Source organism: Phyllostomus discolor, chromosome 7 (assembly GCF_004126475.2).
Source record: "Phyllostomus discolor isolate MPI-MPIP mPhyDis1 chromosome 7, mPhyDis1.pri.v3, whole genome shotgun sequence".
Lineage (NCBI taxonomy): Eukaryota > Metazoa > Chordata > Mammalia > Chiroptera > Phyllostomidae > Phyllostomus > Phyllostomus discolor.
This window is the reverse complement of record NC_040909.2, coordinates 136,402,089-136,421,171: the sequence shown is the minus strand read 5'-3', so window position 1 is coordinate 136,421,171 and position 19,083 is coordinate 136,402,089. Positions and strand designations below refer to the sequence as shown.

The following is a 19,083-nucleotide window of genomic DNA, read 5'->3' as shown; positions in this document are numbered from 1 at the left end:
GCCCCGCTCACTGGACTCGGTCTGAGGAGTCTGTCCCCAGCGGCTCTCCGTGTCCGGCGTCAGCCGTCCTTGGGCTCCTGCAGCAAGGAGCCTGGGCGAGGGCATGACTAGCCCAAGGGAGGAGCCGCCAGGGCGGAACTTTAGCGTTGAGGCAGACGTGTGTCGGGTGCCGGGGTGACCCGCTCTCCTCCCGGCGAGCTAGCTCCCACGGAGAAAGGACAGAAGGTGGCGGCCTCCAGGTCTGGGAGCCGGGACGGGGAGAGACAGGGTCATGGCGGGGGGGGGGGGGGTGCAGCAGGGACTGCGGGCAGCTGTGTCTCTCGTCAGGCGGGCAGCGTCCTGGGGTGGGTTTCTTCTGATTGTAGCAGGCACCCGGGTGCACTGAGAATATATCCCAAACCAGGAGGGCTGGGATAGAAATAACGCCGTAACGCCACCTGCTGGGCGTCATATGGATGTAAGCACGGCACTTGGCGCGTCATCTCCTTTGTCGAACTGTTCCCTCTCTCCTTCCCGTTTCCCCTCCTTGCTCCCTTCTTCTCTCTCCTCTCCTCCGTTTTTTCTTTCTAGACGCCTCTTTCTAGTCTCTCTCCGCATGTAAAGAAAACGGAGATAATTCAGCCACTTATTACATCTTTTATTTTTGTTTATTGTGAATTTGTGGTTATGCCTTATGCTGGGTGTTAACTCCCCCGTAACGTTGCATGTCATGTATGCCATGGGATGTGTCTGACCATTTCTGCGATGTGGACAGGTTGGAGCCCAGCGCCTTTTCTGGGAGGCTGCATGAGGGTGACACGGGCATGCTCTGCCCAGGAGCCCCCAGGACCCGTCCGGCCTCAGGAGTGCCACGCGGCAGGCACACCCTCGTTCGTGGGGGTGCACGCAGATGACCTGTCGAGTCCTCGGCCCTTCCCCGAGACTGGCTCTCCTTCGCGTCTAAACACAACCACCTCGGTCCGGACACTGCCCAGCCAGCTTGTGTGTTGCGTGCGAGTCAGGCTCGTATCAGCCGGCGCAGGTCAGTTAGTGCCAGCACATGCGTGTCCACTTTACGAAAAGTCTCACGTAGCACACGGCGGGTGGGTTTGCAGATCAGCAGGGCACAGAGCAGGCTGCAGACAGAGGTGCCGAGAGCCCAGCTGGCAGCCCCTGAGCGGAGCCTCCCACTGCCTGTCACAGGCAACACTGTAGGCTGGGGCTGCCCAGGGAGTCCGAATCGTGGCCCAGCCCCCGGGCTGTGCCCGTGGGCTCCCCTGCCGTGACTCTGGACTCCACGTAAAAGCAAGGGTAGCGGGATCTCAGACAAGTCGCCGTGCATGGCAGTGCCTGAATCTTGCGGTAGGATGTTTTTCTCAGTCATCCCCTAGCTCGGATGCGAGGAGGAGGGGCGGGGACAAAGGCATCTGGAGCCCTGGATGCTGCACGAGCAGACTGCCACGCCCCAGGCCGGGCTGTCCGTCAGAGCCCCTGCCCCTCTCTCACCTGCGTGCCTGCGCGCGTGTGGGCTTGATGCCATGGCCTCGCCTCCCTCCGCCCTTCCCGCTCGTCTCCCCGCCTGTCTTCCAGATCCTTCAGGATGTTGTTTACCTGGAAGGGCCTCCCCACCCCGGACCCCTGCCCTGCAGGCTCACCCCAATGCCACCCTTGCTGCAACCCCTCTTTCCTTCCCGGTGAGGTGTGCGTCCTCACGCAGGGAGAATCACTCATCAACACCTGTTTCTCCACCGACACACCCTCTGTGCCCCCAGTTGGGGACTGTGCCCCTGCTTGGGGGGTTTGTAAATGATGGTGAGTGACCCAGTGAGCCTTTCTGGGCACGCCTGTGTGAAGAGCCGGTCCAGGGAGAAGACTGGGCATGTGTTTCACAGTGCCCGTGGCAGCTTCTGCTGGTGGAGAATGAGGCTGTCTCCCCCGCACACCTGGGAGGGCGCATCAGCCTACACACCTGGGAGGGCGCATCAGCCTACACACCTGGGAGGGCGCACAACCTACACACCTGGGAGGGCGCATCAGCCTACACACCTGGGAGGGCGCATCAGGTGTCTTGTGCGGGTTTGCACCTCCCTGATTGCGGGGAGCGAGGGTGGACCGTCTGTGTGCACAATGCTTATCTGTTTCCGTTTCTTTTTTATGAATGGCCTGTTTACAACGGTTTCTTTTCCTTCGGATCCTTTGCTCCTCAGTGATGTCACTCTGTTTCCTACCTTCCCGCCAGCCGTGTCTTTGAGGGCGATTCTTCGCTCCATCACACAGAAAATCACTTCTCCTATTCTGTACATCGGCATTTCACTTTGTGTTTAGGATATTTTTAGCAAAATAAATGTTCACTTTGAAGTCTGATGTATCAAAGCTTTTGCCTATCAGCCTAAGTGGGGCTTTCATTCTTACACAAATAGAATTTATTGTCCGCTGCCTGTCTTCCCCTCCACGGGCACCACGCCTCTCTCCTGCCCCCACCATGGGCTCCGCGGGCGGTGCCCACAGCCCCTGCCTCCGGGAGCTCTGCTTCCCAGTCTGGCTCTGCACACTGGTTCGCACGGCAGTCTGCTGCGGCCTCTGTGGAACTCAACTTCAACAGCCCGTAACCATGGTTGTTTCCATCTTCAGGCCGTCAGCACCCCCGCCCCAAATCAAGTGTCCGCACTCCTGTTTCCTCCTGCTTTTGCATTGGTGGCATCCATGACCCGAGAGCTGCTTTTCTTTCTCTTTCTGTGTTGTACATCCTACGAGGAAAGAGACTCGTTACAGGTCATCTGCGTGGTGCCACGCCTGTGTCACCCAGGGCTGGGTGTTGAGTCGGTGGCTGGATGGGTGGCTGCAAGGGTGCGAGGACCAGTGGCAAGAACCTCACGTCCCTTCCAGACGTCATGTAAAGACGCTTTGCCTTCCGCCTGCATCCGGCTTGCCAGCCTCACCTGAGCACCGTTCCCATATTGATTGCTGTAGTGTGGAGAAGTTTGGGTGGATATGGGTCCGGTTTAGAGCACCATAAAAGCCGTGACTCCTGAAAATGAATGTTCCCATTTACCTTCCTTGAAGCAAGCGCGCTTTGCTTCAGCCTTCTGAACCGGCGTGCTCGGCCCACCCCGTCCTCACAGACCTGTAGCCGCGGCGCAAGGAGACGTCCATCCATCGTCCGAGGCGTACGCCGAGCGCCGCTTCCAGGGGAAATGGGCCCCCGTTTCTGCGTCCGAAGGAGGAGCCCGCGTCTCCGAGACTCCGTCAGCGAGGAGGGCCGAGGGGCCGGGTGCCTCGGGCTCACGCTGCAGCCGGTGGTCGCCCCGTCGTGTCGAGCAGACGACCCCACTTCTCCATGTTTCTGTCATTTGTTTTCTAATGATCAAGTGGGAAGGAAGTTATTTGAAAAAATTTTTAAAGGTCGATGGATTAATGGCTTTATCCTTTTTTTCCAAACTAATATATCTTTAAACCCACCTTCAACAAGCGTCTAGCAAGCAGCTGCGTGCTGCCCGGGGCAGTAGGTCTGTCTGGGCCGAGAGAACTTAGCTCGTGGACGGGCCACCTGGTAGGTGACTGCAGGGCGGCAGTGGTTGGTTCTGAGGATGAAGAGCTACGCGAGCCCGGAGTTTGGAGCCCGCTGGCTGAGCCTTGGCCGACGCCCAGGCAGGTGTCGCTTCGGCTTTCAGGGGCTGGTTATAGAATTCGCTCAGACACAAAGGCACTGAGAGATCGTTAGACATGGTCCTCCACTGTCCCAGGGAGCGTGGGGGAGGGGGGAGGGGAGGGCCCTGGACTTGGTGTCGGATCCTGGAATTCAGTGCTGGTCTGCACTTGGGTTGAGTTTCCACCACCCCGAGCCTCGCAGTTCCTACCTGTGAAATGGGTCCACAGAACCGTGTGCTTTCCTTTTAGCTCCCAGCCCCCGGCTTGGATGCGCTGACCTCAGACCTAGGATGGTGGCTCAGAGGTGGACAGAGAGGTGGCCTTTCCTACTGAGGACTCAGCTCCTCTGTGGGCAGAATCCAGGTCCCAGGCTAGGGCCCCACCAGCCATTCTGCCAGAGTCTTAGTTTCTTCAAAATGCTCACTGAGGCCACAGGGCAGGGCCCCATGTGACGGTGCTGTGCCCCGGGTCCCCAAACAGCTCGTAGAATGATGGAGGCGAGGCGGGAATGGGGGATCAAATAGCACGGGGACTGTATGGGACACCCGCGTGTGTAAATGGGGGGCATAAGGTGGGAGTAGGTACACATTTTTAGTCAAAACAGCAACACCTGTCCTTGTGTCCTCTCCCGTTCACAATGACCCTCCGGAAGAGGAGGTCCCCGAGATCCACTTACCAGGAAGGACATTAGGCTCCGAAGGGTCAGCCCTGGCAGGCGAGTGGAGAGCCGGAAGTTGCATACAGATCAGACTTCTTCACTCCCTGCTGCCTCCAGCCTCACTCAGTGACACAATCTCCAGGCGGAGGCGATGGCCTGCGAGGCCACAGAGACACGGGCAGGATTTTGAGGGAAGGATGAGGCTCTCCGTTCATTAACCAATGCGAATCCCAGCCTCCTGGGCCCAGCTCCTCACTAGGAGGCAGGAGCGGGGGCGGGGGCAAGTTCAGCAGCCCTGACGTGCTTCGGTCTGGTCACAGAAGGACACAGACCCGTCCCTCTGGGACGCTCTGTGACAGGTGCTCCCAGCAAGCAGGGGGTAACTGCTCCCGGGACAGAGGCGGGAGTGAGAGAAGGACCTCGGAAGAAGGGATAAAGGACACAGGGTCTTGAGGGGTGTCAAGGAGAAAGCTTGGTGGAGGAAAGTGTCAGAGAGACAGGGTGTTCAGAGAGAATGTCAGCGACCCCCCCCTCGGGGCAGCACCATGCAGGGACCCCTGGGAGTTAGCGAGAGACCACCAGGTCTGATGGGAGGGAACCTGTGGTTGGCAAAGCAGGTGTCAGCGTGAGCCGATCCCCCCGGACGAGACAGAACGGCATTAGAACGTCGGACCGCAGTGTTTCTTTACAGCGAGCCGCAGACGCTCATTGTCATCATCCGATTTGCTCCACGCGACACCCCTGGAATGGAGGATCACAGCTCCGTTTTACAGAAAGAAATCAAAGCGATTACAGGAATATCGTGCCCTCATAATGGGGGAAATCTAGACGCTAACCCAAGCCCCTCAGTGTCCCCCTTGGGGCCCCGTGGCCTATAGCAGCTCTCTAGACTCCTCGTGTCATCCTGCCGTGTCTCTGAGCTGGACCCCACACTACCGGCCCCCGACGGGCCGTCAGAAGTGGCAGTTCGGTGTGTGGCACTCCTGACATTCACGCACGGGAAGAGAGTTCTAATGGGCCTCTTTCGGCAGCGGGGACTCTCGTGAGTCTCCAGCCCTGCCCGGGCCTTGGGGTTGTTAATACTTTTGATGAGTGGAGTGTGAGGGTTTGGGGGTGTGAGCGGCGTCTTCGGAGGCTGAGTGGTGTCCAGGAGTCGATGAATAGGAGACAGAGGTGAGCACGTTCGCCCTGGGCCGTGCACCAGGGTTTGAAATGGGCCAGCACGAGGGGGCGGGATCAGCTCCCGCACCAGTGCCTCGAGGTCCTGCTCCCCAAAGTGTCGGGTCCTGTAAGGGGGTGGTTGCTGCTCACTCCAGCTGCCCCAGCTGTGTCCGAGGCGGGGCCAGCTGTAGGTGGGGCTAAGGTGGCCGTGTAGGAGTTCAGATCAAGAATCGTCCCAGAGCTTGGTCTGGCTGTGTGGTAGAAACCCGTCCATCCTGCATTTGCTGTGTGTCGAGTCCAAGGTCAACGACTAGGTGTCAGGTGCAGTAAGGGTGACCCATCCAAGTCACCAGGTGACCTGGGATGCTAAGGCTTGCAGGCCATCTGGAGGGAGAGAGCCAGCCCGGCAGTCATTCCCAAGTTCGTGCACAGACGGACGGCGCAGCTGGGACATGTGGCACAGATGTGCAGCAGAAGGATGGACCGAGGACGGGGAGGAGGAACTGTCAGCTGCATAGCTCACCGCATCCTGGAGGACAAGAGCTCAGGTCACTCTGGCTGAAGCAAGGACACCCAGCCTGGCCGTGGGGCCAGGTCTTGGGAAGACCGGCTGGCTGACCCACATGGGGTGTGGAGGCGCTGTGTTTATTTCCACTCACACAGGGCGTCTGCTGCGAGCAGCTGGAACAGCGGCCACTGGCCTGACCTTTCCAAGCCTCCTCCACACTGGCCAGTAGGCCTGGCCCCGCCCCCAGGCCCTCTCGCTCCCTAGGGCCCACAAGGCGGCAGGTGGCCCGTGGGATGCTGCCCACCGCCGTGCCGGGCATGCCTTCTGACGGGCGGCTCCTGGGCTGGCCCTCGTGGACGATCCCGCCCCCTTTCTTGACCGCAGACATGACCCAGGCGTGCGCCCCCGTGGTCAGGGCGAAGTCCAGAAGGGGCAGGTGGGGCACGGGCGGAGAGGGTGCAGCTGAGAAGGCTTTCTGGATGCGGAGTTCCACTCGTTCATGGCTCCGTGTCGGGGGGATGGGGGTGCAGCTCCTGGGGGGCGCTGAGGCTGCTGATCTTCCTGGCCTGGCCCGTGTGGCTCATTCTGGGGCAGTGGGACTGGCCCCCCGAGGGAACCCCCATCTCTGTCCAGATAGACGCCGAGTAGCGCCTGGCCTCGGCAGTGACTCCTGGCTCCGCACTAGCTTTGCAGCAAGTCGCAGCCGACCCTGAGTTCCCTGGTCTCCCATTAAAGCCAAGGTCGCCGTGGGCTGGAGAGCAGCTCTGTGCTCCGTGGGACACGCCGGGGCCACGACTGGGAGGGGACACCACTCGAACAAATGTTCGCTTAGCCAAAATTGTGACTATGCTTAGCTCTCAGGAAGCGTGTGGCCAAACAGGTGGCCCAGGAAAGTCTGAGTCACGTAAACGGGGCTCTCTGCCTCCCACTGGCTGTGTCTCCTAATGACCCGCAGGCAGAATGGCGTTTAGGGTGAGGAGGGGGAGCCTGGCTTGTACCCCTCTCAGCAGGCCCTGCATCATGCATTTCGGTGGACTTAGTGCAGGCTGTTGGCGAAGGGCAGGGGCGGCGTGGAGGCCAGATCCTCAGTGTGAGGACCTGGCAGGAAGCAGCCGCCTCCTCGGACTCGCTGCCCGAGCCCAGGCCCAGTTCATGCGAACACGGTGCTGGTGACCACGGCTGCCAAGTCTGTGGACTGGCTCACGGGGAGCCATGGTCAGCTGTGCGTTTGGTCACTGTTTGCCCGGCCTGGACACCGCACAAGGGCCAGCTCGGTGTTAAGCCGTCACCTTGACTGTGGCTTCCACACTGATCAAGGGGGCCAATCGCACCACAGCAAAGAACTTGAGTTTCCTTCTCTGTGTTGGGGCGGGGGGTCCATGATGCCTGCTTTACACTGTCCAGTGGTAGACTGAAGGGTGGTCGCGGCAGGGGCCGAAGACAAAGTCTCCAGGGTCAACACGGAGAGAAAACCCTTGCAGGGCACCGCAGGGCCTCGCTGGGACCGCGGGCTGAGTGCGAACCCCCAGCGTCCGCAGGGAACCGAGGGGAGACAGGGGAAGAGGATCCGCGGCCACCAGGAGGTGTCCTGCCGTTCTGGGCAAGAGATCTCGGGGGTGGGGGAGCGCATTCGGGAACGTCAATGGAAGGTTCTGTCTTGGGGGTGTAGGTTTACGGTGTGTAGTTGACACCCAAAGGGTAGTGCGGGGAGTGTGCGAGATCACGCACTCTCGGGAGGTGGGCTGGCGTCACCCACTCGCACATTCTCAGTGTATGAGACGTCCGGGGAGCCTTGGGGTGGGCTGGGGTCCCTGGGGAGAGAGGAACCCCTGCTAGGGAGCAAAGACCTGGATCTAGACCGGTGCGCAGGCTTACCACCTGGAAACTCGGGAGGCTTGGGGGGGCCATCCCAAGGAGCGAGGGGTGCTGGGACCTCCTTTCTGTCAGCAGGGAAGGGGGGTGCGGAGTCCTGCTGTTGTTGACTTTTTTGCTAAGAAGGGACCGAGGCCAGCCGAGTTCAAATCTCAGCCCAAGTCTCCCGGAGCAGGCAGGGAGCTGCCCCATGCTCTGTCTTTTCAGGCGGCGGCCGCAGCCCCGGGCCACACCAGCACTGCAGGGCGGCAGGGTTCCCGACCCACTGCCCCGAGAGCTCTCGGTGAGCAGGCGGTGTTCTGTCGTGGCTCGTTTCGGACAGTCCCACCACGCACCCCCCGCCCAGTGGCACAGTCATTCACCGCGCTTTCCCCGAGCGCCTGGCAAATACCAGACCCCACGCTGGGTGCTCTGCCAGGCAGCCTCTTCCCCGTCCTGGGCCGGCTGTTCCTGCCCATCCCCACCGCACAGGTGAGCACACCGAGGCTCAGCTCGGTGTGTGGCCAAGAGATGCATCCTCGAGAGGCGCATGCTGGCCGCTTCCGTCTGAGGTTGCATAGCAACGCACGCACGGGGTTGGCTAACACAATGTTCTCCAGCGACCACCTCGCTGGGCTCTCTTAATGGGCCCGTCAGGCTGGTTTGTAATTAAGTAATTAAGCCCGCTCGGTGTGGATGGGCGGACACTTGCTAGTAAATTGTGGCATCAGGCCTGGTCGCTTTCAGCAGGTTAAGTGGCACTTTGTCCTCCGTCCTCTGGTTCGGTTGCAGGAGACGGGGGTTTCTACCAGGCCAGGGTCTGCCCCGCGGCTTGGGTTTTCATGCGGCGTGGGCAAGGAGTCGGACTCCCGGATACGCCAGCCACCGCTCACGTCGGGAAATGTCCCCCAGCCCTCCCCCTTGCCACCCCCCCCCCCCCCCGCACTCATGAATACTCCACGGATGGGTGCACGGAGGGAAGTTCGAGTGGCCCTAATGTGCACAACCGGCGGAGCCAGCCTTCCAGGACGGAGCGTCCTCTGCGGTGCAGCGGAAGTGGCGGAGTCGTGGGAGCGCAGCGAGGAGGGGCCGGGGTGGGGAACTCCGGGCTGAGCGCGGAAGGGAGCCCTCTGTCCTTGTTGTGTCACCACCAGGGGCAGGCAGTGTGTCTGACCGGCTGCCCCTGCGGTTGTCTGGTGACGTGAGAGATGAGGGAACCCTCACACTAGGGGGTGAGAGAATGAGGGACAAGCCCTGAGGTTTGAGGTCACTGTGTGATCTCCTTCTAGACTGTGTTCAACGGCGAGGCTGCACTTACCCTCGGCGGACCCTGAGTCTCCTCGTGAGCGAAATAAAGGCTCTTATGCCCAAGTGGGAGAGGAATGGGAAGTACCCCGGACTCAGGCTAGCTTCTGTACAGCAAACCCATCTGTGGCCACACCGCCCTGAAGGCGCCTGATCGCGTCTGATCTCAGAAGCTAAGCAGGGTCGGGCCCGGTTAGCGCTTGGATGGGAGACGTGAGCAAAGCCGTTCGGTGTGAAGTCCATGTCACAGAGAAGGGACTTCCCCAGGTCACAGCGCTCACAAACAGCACCAGCTCTGCTCACACCCAGCGTGCGAGTGTGGTGCCTGAGTGGCCAGCTCAGTCGGAACAGGGGGGGTGGGTTGCCCAAGATGGCGCCAACGAGGCAGTGGGTCTGGAAGGATGAGGGATTCACTCACACAAGGAGACACCTGCGGGACAGACAGCAGGGGGACTACCAGCCCGGGGACAGGTGTGGGGGACACCCCCCCTCAGGGACCCCTCTGATGGCTCATTGCTGCGTCCCAGGGTTGTGCCTGGGGCCTGATGCACAAGGGGATTGATAAGAATTTAATAAACAGATACATGTCTGTGATGGCATAAATCATAGACACGTATTAATATGGGGTCGTGGACAAGACACAAGCTCGTCCACGTGCACGGAAGCCAGGTATTTAATGTTCTGTGTGCAGCAGCACACGTGAAGTAGAAAGCACTCAAAATGCTGGATATTCTTTCAAAAGACAATAAAAATGACAAGTGAAACGCAGCCCGCACTGATGTGTCACCCGAGTGATGCGCTTCAGGAACCGAAGGCACAGGTGCGTTGGCATCCTTCCAGACACTCCACGGAGGTGCCTGTGGGTCTAAATGCCCCGGAGACAGAGGTGCCCACCGCGTTCCCACCGCCCGGCGCCCGACAGCTCCGAGGTTCCCCAGGGAGATGGGGCCCTCCAAATGCCAGCACAGAGGGAAGGGGGTCTGGTCACCCCTGCCGTGCATCAGGAGCCCCTGTTAAGGGGGGTTTCTGGAGCCCCTTACCCACAGTTCCACGTTCCGTGCTTTCCTTTACCTGCGGCCCACCATGGTCCAACATGTTAAATGGAGAAGTCCAGGAATAGACAGTTCATAAATTTTCAATAGTGCACCGTTCTGGATAGCGTGTTGAAATGTCACCATCGTGCCGGGATGTGAGTCATCCCCTCGTCCAGCATGTCTGCCCTCCGGTCACTTTGCGGCGTCTGGGTTGTCAGAGGGGCTGTGGCAGCATGGCAGGGCCTGTGTTCGGTCACCCTTGTTATAATTAAACATGCCACAGTCGGCCCTGGCCGTGTGGCTCAGTGGGTTGGAGTGTCGTGTCGTAATAGAAAGGCTGTAGGTTCAGTTCCCCATCAGGGTGCATTCCTGGGTTGCAGGTTGGATCCCTGGTCTGGGCACATGTGGGAGGCAACCGATTGATGTTTCTCTCTCTCTCTCTTCCTCTCTGCCTCTCTCAAGTCAATGCACATACCCTTAGGTGAGGAAGGATATGCCACAGTCGATAACTTTTATTATTGTTCCACTTTGCCGTTAGTTGTTGTTAACCCCTTACTATGACTAATTTATAAATTGACCTTTTTTTGTAGGAAAAAACAGTATGTACAGGTGTGGGCAACAGTGGGCGCACAGTTGCACTGTGACGTGCCTTTGAGTTCATAAAGCCGTTGTACTAACATCATGACCTGCACGTCTTTTTCCGTATGAAGAACCGTGAGCCTCCTCCTGCCCACCCTGGATAGGGCTAGGGACTACCTGGGGTTTCAGGCGGCCCCTGGGGGTCTGGGGACAGGTGCCCGACAGTCAGGGGGACTACCGTACCCTCCATGGCGAGCTCCCTGCTGGCCCAGGGGCCTGCTGGGCCTTGAGGGCCCACGCCTCAGGAGTCCCGGTTTTGCCGCTTCAGGCAATGCCCACGTTCTCCACCGTTGCTCGTCAAAGCTCAGGCTTTGCGCCAGATGAGACTGCAGGCCACAGTGTGGCCCAACCAGCTCTCACTCCTGAGCCCTGGGGCTGGGGTGAGCATCCAGAGGCACCACCCGGGGCCCCAGCTTCTGTCAGGGCACCGTCGTTCCTGGAAACAGCTGCCCGTGATGCCCGATGCACACAGTGTGCCGACACCTCGGCGGTGGGACAGGCCTGTCCCCGACCAGCAGGCCTCCCCAACCTCCAGACTCCAGACAGAGTCACCGGGATGTTGTCCCCTTCCCTCCCAGGGGTCTCCTTTCTCCCTGTGCACATTGGTCCACCGTGCTGGGGTGACAGGTCTCCAGGAGAAGCAGCAGCCTTCTTGGGGCTGCAGAAGGTTCTAGCTCCTCACCCTGGTGCTGTGTTCACCCTCCCTGCCAGTCGGAAAACACCCCCACGTTAGGGGAAACCCCGCCGGCCGTTTCCTGGGGAAGCAGCGAACCCCCACTTCCAGGCGGCTTTCTCTTCTGCCTGCTCTCTGACCTGGTTAGGAAAGGACAGTGGAGCTCAGCCTCGAGGGGCCTTCTGTCATCCTGTTCCCAGACGTGGGCAGAAGACTGTCTGGCGTGAGGAATCAGTGCCATCGCCACCCTCGGCTCCGCAGGAAACCCGCTCGGGCTCTGAAGAGTTGTGCAGCTGACCGCACACTCCTCGGCTCCTCGTCTCACTGGAGCCTTGGGTCTGTTATGAGGAGTGGGTGGGGCGTGACTCTCCCTCAGACGTCATGGCCCGTCCAAGGCCACAGAGCACGGAGGTGGGGCGGTGGGCAAGTCTAGAATTGTGGGCAAGCCTGCACGCTTGCCCTACAGAAGGGGGTCCTGCTCTAGACCATCAGAAAGCCAAGGTCTTGACCTTGAGTTGCTTAGAACCTGACTTGGCTTCTCCAGCGCCGTGAGCGCCAGCGTGCCGGAGGGGTCTCCCTGGCGAGGGCGGCCCAGGTCGGAGGAAGTCCGGCGGCAGCTTCTCAGCACCTGCGCTGGTCACAGCTCAGACTCACCCGGCCGTCCTCATGCCTGGGGGGTGGGGGGGCTCTCCCAGCGTTTTGACGATGTAGCACAACCTGATTCTGTGGGGGGAGGGGGCCCTCTGCGCACGGTCGAGTTCTCAGGGTGGGCGAGGGCTCAGGCTGCCGCTCAGGGCCCGGGGAGTGCTGTTGTCGGCCTGGACTCTGGGCAGAGAGCGCGGTCCGCGGGAACAGCACCGGAACTTTGTGATCGCGCCCACAGGGACCGGGAGGGCTGGGCAGGGCGCTTGGCCGAGGGGAGGTCGGCGTTCGAGCTGCAGACCCTTAGAGGCACGTGGGTACACAGAGTGTGGATGGCTCACATTTTGTTGGGAGAAGAAACGTGAGAACCAAAAGGCCTTCCCCCCTTGCCTTCTGGCCTGGAACTCTGGATGAAGCGGAGCGGAGTGGGTTCTTAGATGGTGGGGTGGGGCCCTTGACTGGTTCCTCTTCCTCCCTGCCTTGCTCTCTCTCCTCCAACCAGCCCCCCCTTTTCCTTTCCGCCCCCTCCTTCTCCTCCCACCTGCCTTCCGCCTGTCTTCCCCTGGAAGTTCCAGCCCCGCTCTCAGATACGTGCGCGTGGCACCAACCCCGACCCAAAGAGAGACACATCAGACGCCCATAGTCGGCCCCTAACCACTGGGCTGCTTCAATAGAAGTCTGGCTGCCAAACAGTAAATAAAAAGTGGCTCTTACCCCGCAGCTAGAAAGGGGCAGCACCCCACAGCATGAGCGAGCGGTTCCAGGGCTCAGAGAGCACGCGCTTCCCGCACCTCTGGGTGCCCAGGGCCTGGGTGCCGGGAGGGGGAGCAGCACGGGAGGTGCCTGGTGCCCCGTGTCTTCCAAGCAGAGCTCAGCACAGTGAGCAGGAGAGCCGGCACAGGACATCCCCCAGTGTGTGGGGGGGTGCGGCCTGCCCAGGAGCAGAGAGCAGTGCTCCCTTCCTGGTGTCAGAGTGAGGGGGCGGGCAGGGCGCCCAAGTGCGGGTTGTGGTTTAAGGAGGGAGGTTTCCGGCGGGAGCAAAGCAGGCCGGCGCTGTCCCCGAGATGCCCACCATCCCACCGTCCCACCGGGCTCCTCGTGATCAGCGAGCCTCCTCCTGGAAGAAGACACCTGTGTTACGTCCTACTTAACAGTGGTGAGAAAACGACATAGAACGTTCCATCGGGTGTGAGGGGTGCCTTGTCCTGGGCGTCACGGGGCACCGTGGGGTTCGGTGGCCTTCTGCAGAGACTGCTGAGTCGGGCGGCCTAGTGTGTCAACCTCCAAACCAGGGTCGTTCAGTCCACCACGGAAGTGCGGCCAGTGAGCATGGCGTCCACCGAGAGGGCTCAGGCCTGCGTCCGACCCCGACTGGAAGGTCATCCTGCTGCGCATTACCTGCCTGCTACATGCCCGGGCTTAGGCTCTTGATTTATTTTATCCTCCTTATGTCCACGCTGCCCCCAGGGGGCCATTGTGGATATGCCCATTTGTCACGTGGCAAGCCGCTGTCACAGGGGTGATGTCACTTGTCCAGGGAGACAAGTGATTGGACCGTCACGCTGGCTGTTCCTCCCCGTGCTGCTCTGACCTTCCGTCCTCTGCCACGGCGTCGGTCTGGCTGATGGATGAACTACACCTTGACAGTGATAAAGGGCTGGCGCTGCAAATAAGAGACGGAGAGGCAGTTGCACACAGGGTCACGGCGACCTCAGGGCCACGTCACTGTGAATCCAACAGGCTCAAATGGGCTGCTCCAGGCCCTTCACGACGAAGTTCCCGTTGAAGAGCAGGTGCCTCCCAGCGGCCTTGGAAACCAGCTGGGGTTTTACATGTTTCTGCTTCCCACTCGGCAGCCGCAAGGCAGGTGTCGGCTGAGATGTCACTGTGTGCTGGGAGGTGACAGGGACGTTTTGTCCTCGTTTCCAAGGGACTCGAAGCCGTCTGGGAACAGTACACAAGGTACCAGAGCAGTTTTTCCTTTGCTGTTTGGAAGGATGTTCCTTATTTTCTTGGCTCCCTTTGTAACCGTGCTATTTCATTTTTTCAGTGGGGTTTCATAGAGTACCGGCCTTCTGCTAAGTGAGCGGTGGGTGCTTTTCATTTTGCTTTATTTGCATTTATTGGAGGCCGTTTTCTCAGGTGTTACACAGACACACTCGAGGAGGAATCCACGCAGTGCCCTGTGGCACCGCGGAGAGTGGGGCCCTGCCTCTTCTCAGGACCCGGGCCTTCCCGTGTGCAGCCACACCTGGCCCAGCAACTCCCTGCAAGGACTGCGGACAGGAGCACCTGGAAAGCACTTAGGAAGCTGTGACGTACAAGCCGGTGGCCACTGTTCGAAGGGAATCGCTGCCCTGTGTAAACACGAGCATCGATTACTTCAGAGCAGTCCTGTGTTTTCCTGACCGGGCCGTGCACGCGTGAGGCGCTGGGAGGGCATCCGCCCTTTGCTCTCCGCGGTGACTCGGGTCAGCGGTGCTGGTCTCCCGAGCTCGCTGGGGAGATGTGTCATCTAGAAGTTCCACCGAACTCTGAAATGGTCTTGGGGGGTCAGGGTAGATCTGGGACATGTCGGAGGACATGGAGATGGGCAAGTTCCCTTAAAAAATTTGGTATCTAATGCAATTAGAATGAGCCCTTTTGCCTACAACACAAGACAGAGTGCTCTTCGTGCTGTGCAAATGCCACTTGCAGAAGAGGGCGACTGTGTGGGTGTCCTTGCAGGCGAAGGGCAGTTTCTGTCCTCGGCTTCCTCATTGTTCCTGGGGGAGAGGGTCACGGAGGGCTTCACGGAGGAGGGGACGCATCTGCAGGTAAGGAACCTAGCATGGCCGACAGTGTAGCAAGTGATCCGGCCAAGTGACGTGGTCTATGTAAGGGGCTGAGCCAGGTTCTCTGAGATGCCAGCCCATTCGATGAACAGAAATCGTTACGTGATGGTGCCTCATTCTGCCGTGGTTTTAATCTTTGGGCGTGGAGTGCGGTTTGGGGCCATTCCTTCCCTTGAGCTGATGGGGACAGACACCCCAGGGGGCAGCGGGCCCTGGCTGGTCCCGGGGCTCACGGACGCCCGCGGATTCGTGTCTTGCAGACGGCAGCAGCCTGCACTCGGCCCACGTCTGCGAGAGCACCATGCACAGCCGGGTCTTCCAGATCCTGTACAGGAACGAGGAGGTGCCCATCGGCGACGTCGCCGTCTTCTGCGCTCACCTGCTCTTGGACGGGGAACGGGTGAGTCGTGGGACCCACCGGCAGCCACGCGCGGTCCCTCCCTGCGCCTGTCCTCTCCGTCGAGGGGAGGACGGTCACGGAAGCTGTGGGTTCGCTGTGCAGCCTGACCGATGGGGGGTCCGTGATTGCAGGACACGCCCGCGATCGCTCACGTTGGCGCGCCCCTTCTTCCACGCCTGCACTCGCCCGTTTCCTCTTCTGGGAATTCCCACTGACTGACCTGCCAACCCTCCTCCTCACTTTCCCTTTGCCCCTTTGTGCATCGGTCCGGGCATGCTCTGTGCGCACCTGCTTGGTGCAGGGCGGGGGTGCAGGCTTGGGGTGAGGGGGATCCCGAGGAAGGCAGCCAGCAGGCTCCTGCCCTGGAGGCGTTGGGAAGGGTCAGGAACGCGGTGTTGGCAGTGTGTCACCACGCACCCGGATCGAGGGTACCCACAGTGCTCTCTGCGTGGACGGAGGGGCAGCGGTGCTCTGGGGGGGGACGGGTGTGCTCTGGGAGGGGTCAGCGGCTTCTCCAAGCAGCTGGCTTTGAGAGGCACACACTGGAGGTGCGGCAGATGGAGAGAGAGGGGAGGGCGTGTCAGCGGGGAACAGCATGAGTAAAAGCCCAGAGGCCCGGGAGCCTCATTCCGTTTGCCCGGAGCCTGACCGCAGAAGCCTCACCCATCAGATTAATGCCCGCCCAGCAGAGGAATGTCCGAGGTCCAGACCACTGCTCCAGGCCCCGGGTCCCACCTCCACTCCCTGCCGCCTCATTCCAGTGGCGGGTTTCCTGCCGGCCCTCTGCAGTGAGGCGGAAGTGCGCTCCTGGCCCAGGGTGCCTGGTAAGAGGCGTCCCCAGGTGGTGCGCAGAGGCACACCTCCTGGCCACCCGACACCCTCCTCTCACCCCTGTGGCTTCTGGTCCTCCTCTCCTGCGGTCTGGGTAGTGACCACGTGCCCTGTGCGGCTGGAGGCACGGCCTTCTCACTGGTTCTCCCTTCGTTAGCGCATCCTTCCACCAAGGGTTTATTGACCTCCCACTACACACACCAATGATGGGCGAAAGATGAGACAGCAAATGGGAAAATACCCCTGGTGTCTCGGGGCCGCTCTGTTAGTGTTAGATCGATACATCCCGACGTGGTCCGATTAATAAATCGTGGGCCTCTGTCCCTGGGCCTTCCCACTGCTGTGTGCTCGGCTGGCTCGCTCGACGGTGAGATAAATTTCCAGGGGCGTGAGGAGGAGGAGGAGGAGGAGTTCGCTCCCCGGTGGAGGCCCGTGGGAGAGGCCTCCTGGCCCGCCCCCTCTGCAGGGCCTGCCCCGCCTCCTGGTAGATGCTCCAGCAACGAGATGGCCCGCCGGCACTCAGCTTCAACCCGACTCCGCGAGGGTGGAGATTGTTCTCGGGAGGACGAGTGGCAGGCAGGAGAGGCCTCCCAGGGAGGCCACCGTGGAGCTGAGACCCGAGTGCTGGGGGGCGGAAGAGCCTGGCATGCCAAGAGCCCGGGGGCAGGGCCTGCCTGGAGGGGCTTGGCAGGGACAGAGAGAGGCCCTGAGGGGGGCAGGAGGCCGGTGGCTCCTGCCGGAGCTGCGGAGAAGCAGTGGAGCCGAGGCGACCTGCCTGGTGGGTGCAGGGAACAGAGCGGGAGACGAGGCTGGAGAGGTGGGTGGGCCTGGAGGCCCCAGACGAGGCCCGAAGGCCCCGGGAAGGGGAGCAGGGCATGTTGTCGGCGCTGGACGGCCAGCAGCTTTGTCGGGGCGGTGCAGTGCGGTGAGGGGCACGGGTTTCCTTGCAGATTGCGGCCACCCTCCCGCCTGGCACGGGCCGGTCGGGGCTGGAGCCTCCTGTCTCTCTCTGCATCCCGGCCACGGGGGCATCCCGGCAAATAATGAGTGGGTGGTGGCTTAGCTGGGAGAAGGGAAAGCTGAATTTGGAGCCCCTTCTTTTGGGGGCCTTTGGAAGCCCTTCTTGGCAAACAGAAAGGACTCTCCCCGGTGAGCCTTGTCAGCCGGGTCCCTGTCAGCCGGGTGCCTCACAGTGGCCACGGGCACTTGCTCTAGAAAGCAGATCAAAAGCCAGAATGACCCCCTGTCAGCTGTGCTGCCTATCCGTTCACTGCTCCCTCCCTCCCTCCCCTGTGTGCCTTCCACACCTGCTTCGGGCCCTGGAGGCTGCTGCCTGCCCACACCCACCAGCTGTGTCCTTGTGTCCTTACCTTGTGGGTCCCGTTTGGGCTTGGCCCGTGAGAGGCCCTGCAGGTGGTTGGAGGAAGAGAGGGGAACGGGGCCAGCGTATCCCCTGTCCGGGCTCTGTGGGTGCCGGGTCACGGGCAGGTCTGCGCCCATGGGCGTGCCGAGGCCAGTGTGACGCCGGAGAGCCGCGGATCCCCACCTCTTTCCGCCTCCGAGTTCCTCGGCTTCTCGCCAGTAGCCGGAAGCCGATTGTGATGGACGAGTGCCCCCCCAGGAGCGGCCGGGGCTGCGAATCAGGGTTTCCATCGCCCCCCAGACAGGCGGGGGTCCAGTGCTCGCCAGCCTGTCACCGTCTGTGTGCCTCCACCAGAGGCCTCAGGCGGGGCTGTGCCGAGTAGCTCCCTCTCCCGTTCCGACTCCCCCGGCCCCAGGGGGTGCGGCAGCCCCAGTGTACGGAGGGTCTGTGAGTTCCTCCTTCCAGGGACTGTCCTGGGAGTCCTCACCTGGAGTGTGTCCCCTGTTTCCTTCCCCGACCCTGCTGGTCACGGGAAAGGCCAGGAAAAGACTGAGTGTTGCGGAGCTCAGGGTAGGGCGCGTGCTGAAGCCCAGGCCCCCCGAATAGTGGTGAGAAGGGCACTTCCTAAGGGGGCACTGTCGCTGGTCTCCAGGACCTTCCTTCCTGGGCAGAGCGGCTGTCCCTGCAGGCCGGGTCTGGGCCTCCCTCGGGTGCCTCGGTCACTGTTCCCTCCTGACGCCCTCGGAGCCTCGCTCCGGCCCCAGCGGGTTCCAGCCGTTCTCGTTTAAGGTTCCGGACACCGAGTTGGAGGCGTGGCTCACGCCAGCCGGCACCGGCCTGCGTGCTGCGGTCGAACGGGGCGTCGGCTGGACGGTGTGTCTTGTCTCCTTCTGCGGGAGAACTCACTGGGCTCTGCAAGCTGGCGGTTTAGTCCCGTGTTCGGGGCCACCCCCACGGCTGCGCTGTTACGGTTGATCCCTGGGTACAGATCGGCGACGGTGGGAGTTAACTGGATCTGCCCATAAAACCGCGTGTCCGCATGGACCCGTTAGCTCTTACCCAGCGACCATCTGTCTGCTCACGATATCTGAAATGCCGGGTGGCCAGAGTTCACGGTCACGCGAGCACACAGCCATCATGGCGGACAGACATTGAGGCACCACCCACGCGTCGAGCCTGTGTCCCACGCGCTGCAGGAGACGCAGCCGTGAAGGGTCCGTCTACCCAGGGGGGACACAGGAAGTCAGGGCCAGGGGTGACTGAGGGCAGAAGCCACCGAAGCCTGAGGCATGAGATGGGGTGTTTGAATGATGGCCGTGAGGAGCGGGGGTGCGGAGGTTGGGTGGGTCTTTTACTTTAAACACTCTGTGTGACCCCCCAGGAGATCTGGGGAAGCTTCCCGCGTGCCAAGTCTAGTGAAAGGAAGCAGAGTAGCAATAGCGTGGGCAGGAGTGCAGGAAAACAGAGAGGGGGGAAGCCCGGGGTCCGTGCAGCGGGAACACACGCGGAGAGGGACCTTTGCTCACGCCGGCCCGCACGCGCGGTGCCGAGCGTCCC

General features: G+C 61.1%; 1 protein-coding gene across 1 annotated transcript in view; it reads left to right on the top strand.

Annotated features, from left to right (window-relative positions):
* Positions 1 to 19,083, top strand: part of FAM135B (family with sequence similarity 135 member B) — a 143,670-nt gene that overhangs the window by 82,026 nt on the left and 42,561 nt on the right. The window contains exon 4 of the mRNA XM_028533975.2: positions 15,193 to 15,332. Coding sequence (XP_028389776.1) covers positions 15,193 to 15,332 — 140 coding nt within the window. The remainder of the gene's footprint in view (positions 1 to 15,192; positions 15,333 to 19,083) is intronic.